At 51.8% G+C, this 7,964-nt stretch overlaps 1 protein-coding gene across 1 annotated transcript in view; it reads left to right on the top strand.

Annotated features, from left to right (window-relative positions):
- Positions 1–450: 450 nt before the first annotated feature.
- FOXF2 (forkhead box F2) overlaps positions 451–7,964 on the top strand; it is a 13,611-nt gene continuing 6,097 nt past the window's right edge. The window contains exons 1-2 of the mRNA XM_025041526.1: positions 451–635; positions 4,150–4,297. Coding sequence (XP_024897294.1) covers positions 451–635; positions 4,150–4,297 — 333 coding nt within the window. The remainder of the gene's footprint in view (positions 636–4,149; positions 4,298–7,964) is intronic.

The raw sequence follows: 7,964 nt of genomic DNA, 5'->3' as shown, positions 1-7,964 counted from the left end.
GTGATTTTGTTCTTTATATTTTAACGGCGTGGGGGAGTAGAAAAAGCAGAATATGTCCTAAGATGGCCAACTGAATACAAGGTAAGCGACAAATTTGAAGGTATCTGTCCACCTGGGGGCCATACACTGGCTGGCCCAAGGCTAGACCTGGGGCCTGGGCCGCGGGCAGAAGAGCCTTGGGCGTGGAGCTGCGGTGATAGACTCCCGCTGGCAGCCTCGCAGACCACGATTCCCGAGAGCCTGGCGCCACCCAGCGGAATCGAGAAGAACTGCCTCTTCCACGCCGATGCCCACGGGAAAGAGGCGGCGCAGCACTCAACACCGCAAAATCCGAGGACTCTCGGAGAGAAGGGAAGTGACATTCATTTGACAACTGCAAAAAAACCATGCCAGGCCTTGCCAGTTCACCGCTCTCCACCAACAAAGATACCGTGACCAGGCCCCAAAAGCATGTCGGCCAGGCGGAAACTCTCCTTTTCCTCTGAACTTCAAGATGAAAAGCGCCTTCTTCTAAAATGCAAATTACTGGAAGCATTTGGTGTTGACGTTCAATGCAGATCCGGGGTATGCATTGGCTCTGCTGGCCACGCGATTGCAAGCACAGGGAACAGTCAAAGTCGAGGGCGGGGGAGAGGGTGAGGAAGGCTGGGAAAGAGAGTTAGGAGGGCTGAGGGAGAGGGTGAGGAGGGCTGCGTAAATCATTTGGAGGGATTTTTGGCCTGAGTCCCTGTTTCCGAAAGGTTGCGGGATGGCTTTGACGTTGATTATATAGCTGTTCTCTTTTCAAGTGCGCGTCCCTCCCCACCGCAGCCCGTCTGGTGTGCGAGGATTGTATTTGAAAGGGAGGAAGCGTTCTTGGAGTGGTGGGTGATGGATTGTCTAAACCCTTCTGGGATATTTTGGGCGGTGGTTTTTGAGGCAGTTCATCAATAAAGACCCCACCACCACCATCACCCCGGAGAGAGAGGGGACGGCTAGAGAACAGCTCCCACCTTGCAGCCCGGAAGCCCCAGGCACCGGCTGCGAAGGAACCCTTGCGGCCAAGGGCAGGGGGATATGAGGGAGTGAGAGGAGGATGAGTGGGGGGCAGGTGGAGACCTCCTTGTCCGGAACTGTCCGCCATGGAAGCCTTTCCGGCCGTGATGCGTGCGTGCTGTAGGGTGATTTGTTTAGAGAGAGGATGGGGGACAGCGGAAAGGCCGGCGGACTCCAGAGTGTCGGAGCAGGAAGGAAATGGAGGTGCCAGAGGCAACTTCAGGCCATCTTACGCCACTAGAAGTGTTCTACTTTTATTCTTTTAGTCTCCTACTCCAGCTCCTCAGCCACACTCCTTGCATGCGATTTCCCTTGGTTTAAATTTCTTTTAGAAACCCCTACCAAAATCTGTCCACCTCTCCCTGGATAGATTTTGGTAGGGAGATGAAGGGAGGAGGGAGATGAAGGGAGGGGCCTAAGGATGACCTGACTCAAGCCATCGGACCGTCTGATGGACTCAGAACCCCTTGGATCAAGCCGCAGACGCAGCCTCTGAAGCTGCAAAGCCCTCTTCTTCTTTCTCGTGGAGCACCAGCCTTCAGAGATAGCCCACTAGGGTTCCTCTCGACCCCAAACCTGGACTACTCTGGGCCTGTCTCAAAGAGGAGGCAGCTCCGGGGGTGGGAACCCCGATGTGGAACTGGGCGGAAATTTGGTAAGACTCGAAACCTCGAAGGCAACGCCGACCAGGAGAGGCAGCTTGGAGCCTCATCTAGGATGCCGAGACCCCACACGCCGGGACAGCCGCGGTCTCCAGGGCTTTCCTGGACCCCTCTTCTGTCCCAGCACTGTCGCGGTGTGCAATCCTTTCCCGCTGGTGCCGGCCTCCCAGGCCTTTCGCCTTCTAAAGCCCCAGGTTGCACAAAAGAGCTGTCTTTCTCCCTCCTGCAACCAAGGGTCAGAAGGAATGCCTGAACAGGGACTGTATGCCAGGTCGACGGTGTAGGCGGGTACGGGAGTAATGAGGGATGGGTCGGAGAGAGGGCTCCCGAAAGGCAGCTCCTTCAAGGCGGCGTCTGGGCGCCCCGAGGTCCAGAGTCGGGCTGCGGGCGCCGAGCGCGTTTTATTTATCCCCACAGAGGATGCTGGAGGACAAAAGAAATATTTGGACGTCAGAGCTGATTTATATTTTTGGAAGAGCTACGTTTCCTTTTCTGAAGAGAAGCGAGTGCGCCCCATATCCTGAGCTCAGCGGGGAGGACAGAAGGGGAGTTTTGATGCTCCAGGAAGTTCATCTATCACAGCGCAGCGCGCTGGACCCGGCGCCCCGCGGAGTTAGCTGCCCTAGGAGATATTTATTTATTTGGGGATAGGGGAGGGCAGGGGGAGAGGAGACCAGTCAGACACCAGAAGAAAAAATTACGCGGGCTAGGTCGAGACTTCCAGGGAGCCGCTCCCGCCCCCCTCCCCGCCCCGGCTCGTGAACAGGCAGCCTACTGGCCTCGCCTCTCAGTCGACCAGCGTTCCAGGAGCCGCCTTGCGGTTAGTCTCTGTGCCCGCGACTAACCCCTCCACGGCCCACGAGTCCTCCCTGGTGGGTCCAGCCCCCCGCCCCCCATCAGCCCTGCTCCGCCTAAGGGCCAGCCATCTTCTTCCCACCCCGGGGGGATGGGCAGGCAGAAACAGTGGCGAGGCACGAGACCACAGAGCAGGGGCGCGCAAGCCCTGCGCCCACCCAGACCAGACGCACAGCAGGATGGGTGCAGGGGAAGAGATGTTGAGCTCAAGCTGTCCAGAGACCACGCCCAAGACATAGCTTGGCTCCACGGGTTTCCATCTCATCAGGGCGGATTTTCCTCCCAGCCGCAAAAGAGGACCCGAAATTAACGTGCTGGAGGGGGGGGGGGTGGAGGGCACCAGCACTCACACTTGCTTCTGCCGTTTATCTCCCTAGGTTAGGAGTGGGTAGTACAGGCTTCCCTAACTTTCCTTCGCCACTGGGAGCCCACTCATTCCTGCCCCTGCAGGAGACACACGGTGTTTATTCCAGCACTGCATCTTCTCTCGCTTTCCCGCAGGCATCACAGCTACCTTTTAAGGAGAAATGGCCGTCCCTGCCATGGAAACCCTCTTCTCAAGGCCTCGGTCTCCCCACAAATAAACGCAGCAGGCTGTGGGCGATGCCTAAGGCGGGTCCACTGCAGAGGCTGCGTGGTGCCCCGCCTGGTAACGCCTCGCCGGCACCCGAGTTAAGGCCGGCATCCCGGTTAGGGTCTGCGGCCAGATGGGCTGACTCTTAGAGCATCCCAAGTTGTGTCTCCACGCAGAAGTGAAGCGGGGCCTCAAAATCTGGGAAGCGCAGAGATAGGAAGCCCCAACGCAAGCACCTCAGACCTAGCCATGTGGGTGATCAAGTCATGCCTACTTCAGGCCCAGGAAATCTGGGGCTAAACGCGGACCTCTCAGGAAGGTGGTTATAAAAAGAGCCGTGCCTGGGACACAGGCGTTTGGAGAGCGGAAGAATCTATCCAAATAAACATTTGGAATTGGGTGGCTGGTGTTCAAACCCGGAGGTCTGGGGGTTTCTGGACGGAGGAAGGAGAGCAGACTCTGAGCAGCCTGTAGAATTCCCACTGTTAACCCTCCTCGCCCAGTTCCCCTCTCCAACCCCAGACTGGGCGCCTCTTTCTAGCTTCTTCGCCTCCTGGCCTGTTTTTCTATCCTAAATGAGAATTTCTAGAGGGGCCTTTGTGGCATGCAGGCTCATGGTCCTTCGTGATTTCCACAAACAAGCGGATATCCCTTGGGTCTGAGCACTGAATCCCCACCGTCTACATCTAGAAAGGCCTTGCTGGAGTTGGAGAATCCTTTACACGCTATATATGAAAACACAGGGTGAACAGAGTGGGCACTTTAGGACTGAATTGGGAAGAGATTTTGCTCAGCCAGGCTTGTGAAAGGAAAGAAAGGAGGGGCAAGAAGACAGAGAAGTGCCTGGAAGAAGCAAGGTCTCAGAGGCAGTAAACAGCATTGGTGCAGAGGCATCTCGGGTGGGTAACTGGTTTAGTCTAAGCCCTTTCATGTAAAACCCAGGAAGCAGAGGACCCATGCTAAAAACACAAGATGCAAACCGCAGGGATGAAGAGATTTCCAAGAATAAAACGCCGATTGCAGAGCAAAATCAGAGAAACCCAAGCTTTCCGAAGTTTACACTGCCCTGCGCCAGAGCGGGATTGGGACTTTGGAGTTTGGAGCTAGCAAGGGACTCGTAGCCCAGACGGAGATGGTCACCAAAGGGCGAAAAAGTACAGGTATGGAGAGTGTACCGGCTGCAATCAGGCTGTGTATCTCTGGTTAACCAAGGAGCTCCTGAGATGATCTATACTCATTTTATTGAGCCATACTTTTCTTGCCCATAAAAAAAAAAAGAAAAAGAAAAAAAAAAGAAATTGAGATTTTTGTTGTTTATAAAGCAATGAAAGTCAGCCAAGAAGAGCTCACCACCTTAAGAAAGGACTCCAAGAAAGGGAAGTGTCCTAAGCAAGGCTGTTTCAGAGACAAACAAACAAAACTTTCCTTTTAAACCATCTGCTAAACAGAAATTCCGATATTCTTGCCAGGAATAAAGAATTTGACATAATTTGTTACTGCACACATTCTTACACAGGAGATTTGTATAAATCAGTAATTAAAACAAAGTTCAGAGAGGTTTCACTGTGCCGTAGTGAAAGCAGCATGGGAATGAGACTCCAGGCCTACACTACAGGCCAGCTTTGTCAATTGCTCCAGCGTGGTGTACATGGAGTCATCTGGTCTTTCTAAGCTTCAGTTTCCTTACCTCTAAAGGGGAATGATGGTACCTAGACCACTCGGCACTGACATGATGTGAGTGGAAAGGCTTATACCTGTGAAGCCTATAACAAACGCTGGGATTTTGTCTTTCTAGAAGTGAGGATCTCTGCTAGGGGAACGGTTTCCATAGGCAGGAGTGAGATGTCCAAGAAACAGTTTTGGAGAAGAGCCCCTTCCTTCTCAGATAACTAAGAAGTTCACCAACCTCCATTTCTTCTTGGAGCGGAGGGCAATATTTAGATTCCTGGAGAAAAAGGCTCCAAGTGAGCCGACCTGCTCCTGGCTGGGGCTCTCACTGCTCTTCAACACCTATTGCCCTTCCAGGACTTGTCTAGCCTCTTATAACACTCACCAAACTATAAGTGGTGTTTCTTGCAAGTTTAGAGAATTGGGGTAAAATGGATATCACTGTCAGTTGGATGGGGTAGGGACCTTTGAAAATTCCTGATAACCAGCTGAATTGGTAGAAACTAACAATATGTAGAGTAGTTGTGTGTGTGTGTGTTGTGTGTGTGTGTATTTTAATGAGTATCTATGGATCCCCTAAGACTTCAGGCAAAAAAAAAAAAAGTATTTTTTCTGGAGGTAGGCTCCAAAGCTTCCATCATAAGCTCAAAGAGACTCATGACTCCTAAACTGATAACTACTGGTATACAGTATCATTGCTAGCCCTGTCTGGATTTCAGGGATGATGCTGTTCATTCTTCAGTCTCTAGGCCTTAAAACCTTTTAGGACCTAAGATCCAATGTACATAGACTCCCACGCTATAGAAAATCTGAGTCAATGACAGTGATATTGACTTGCTGGATTTTCCTGAAATCCACTGCCCAACACCCCACCTACAAATGATTTTGTTCCTTCTTTCTGTGCTTCTTAGCGGGGGGGGTTCTCTCTCTCTCTCTCTCTCTCTCACACACACACACACGCACACACGCACACACGCACACACGCACACACACACACAGAAGGTTACGTTAACGGAATCCACTTCTTATTTTACTTAATTTTTGGACACTTAAAACATTGATTTAGTGAACACACTATTTCTATATTTAGTTACTAATATTTAAATTAGCCCATGAAAAATGACAAAAAGAAGATAAGAGAAAGATACTATGAAGTAAATGGAGACCCATCTTTAAAAAATACTCACCAGTCACTCAAGGAAATTCTTAGAAGTGGAAACAACTGCAAATGCCCTACCCCAACTCAATCAAAACATCCCATCCGGAAAAGAGCGACTTGTTTCTTTTTTCTATTGGAAATGAGCGGTAAACTGAGTTCATTTTGGCCATGTTTTCTTAGCTGACTCTTGGCTACAATCAAGCCATTTTCGGACACATTCCCATGTAGGTACCAGGGGTGCTCTGGAGGAAGCTGTCGACGCCTGTTCAACTAATTTAGGTTTTCTTTGTCTAATTACTGCGGAGCTTAGGGAAAAGGAGCCCGGCTCAAGGCAGTAAACTGACACTCAGTCTCTGTGTGTGGTATTCAGGCAGGGTTTGATGGAAAAAGCCTGCTTCCACTCAACTTCAGGTCACTGTCTGGGGCCAGAGCCAGCCCAGCCCCCAGCCTACCCCTCCCACCCCTCTTGCTCCTTTGCTTCTACAGTCCCACCAGTGTACTCAGCCAGGAGCAGTCCCCCAAGAGCTCTAGGGGCACAGATAGCTTATGCCAGCCCCAAGAGACCTGCCTCCACTGCGTTCCACCCAAAGGTCTTTGCTGCCCACCTTTCACCAGATCCCTGAACAATGTCCCCTTCTCTTGCCACCCCCTTCAACCCCTCCTCCTCCCCCCCGCCCCCGCACTCCCCTCTCCCGGCCATTCTCCTCAGGCTCACCAGCACATGTGCTTGTACCTTGGTCCTTCAGAGTAGATGCAGAAGTGTGCCCTGCTTCCATTTGGTCCTGTGGTCTGCAGCAACTCCCCGCTGTGCCTCCCCCATCAGCCCTTGTGTGGCCCTGCCAGCTCCCAGGCCTTCTGCTTTCCTACTGGTACTTCCAGACCCTGTTCCTGGTCAGGCTACATTTCCTTGCACGTGCAATCCAATAACTAACTGTCCGGTCTCATTGGAAATGACTCCTCCTGAGGGCACAGCCTCTCTCCCAGCCGACTCTTACTCAGAGAGGAATTAGCCACACTGAGGTGGAGTGTTCTCAACTCCAGTGTGGAGCCCCGAGATGGCACAAATATTTTGGTGGGCATCAATAAGACTGAGAATGTAAATCTAGTAACAGTAACACACCCCTTCAGGATTGAATATAAATACAGCTATTCCACTTATCTCACTCAGTAGAAAAGGAAAGGAAGTGAAAAAAAATCTAAACATGTATTCTATTCTATCAGACTTCCAGTCTCTAAAACTTGATTTAGCTTTCTCTATCTAAACCCCTCTTCTCAAAGTTCAGCAAATGCTCATGATTGCCCCAGGCCACAACCCTGGGACACTAGAGTACCCTGGCTTCTTGCCCTCCACTAACAATTGTCGTGGAGCCTGCAGGCCTTGTCAGAAAGAGAGGATTGGCATGTTACCTTTGGGAGTCTGGCACCCTGGCGTGCTGAGGGCTGCAAAGTCTGAATGAAGTTGACAGATGGTATCAGTGCAGGTACCGCGGGGGAAGGCAGCTAAGGAAGCTCTCAGCGGCGTCATCAGCAGCAGTACCACTCGGCCCAGGATGGGCCAGGAGGAAGACGGAGGAGAACTGAGGAGCAGGAGGAGGAAGGAGAGATACCTTCCACGGGGGCTGGGAGGCGGCTGGTTTCTGGGACAGGAGACAGGATACTGTAATGGGGCAAAGAAAAAGATTTCATAAAGCCATAGGTGGTGGAGTTTTGCTTGGTGTGGCGTGGGGTGGGTCATCCTAGCAAAAAGTGAGTTCGTCTGTGAGCTTTCCTTTTGAAAGAGAGGAGCAGGAGGAGGAAGGAGAGATACCTTCCACGGGGGCTGGGAGGCGGCTGGTTTCTGGGACAGGAGACAGGATACTGTAATGGGGCAAAGAAAAAGATTTCATAAAGCCATAGGTGGTGGAGTTTTGCTTGGTGTGGCGTGGGGTGGGTCATCCTAGCAAAAAGTGAGTTCGTCTGTGAGCTTTCCTTTTGAAAGAGGGTAGGTAGGGGAAAAGGCCTGAGAGGGATT

The sequence above is a fragment of the Pteropus alecto genome, unplaced genomic scaffold, assembly GCF_000325575.1.
Source record: "Pteropus alecto unplaced genomic scaffold, ASM32557v1 scaffold389, whole genome shotgun sequence".
NCBI lineage: Eukaryota > Metazoa > Chordata > Mammalia > Chiroptera > Pteropodidae > Pteropus > Pteropus alecto.
The sequence above is the reverse complement of the archived record's forward strand: the minus strand, read 5'-3'. Positions and strand labels throughout refer to the sequence as shown.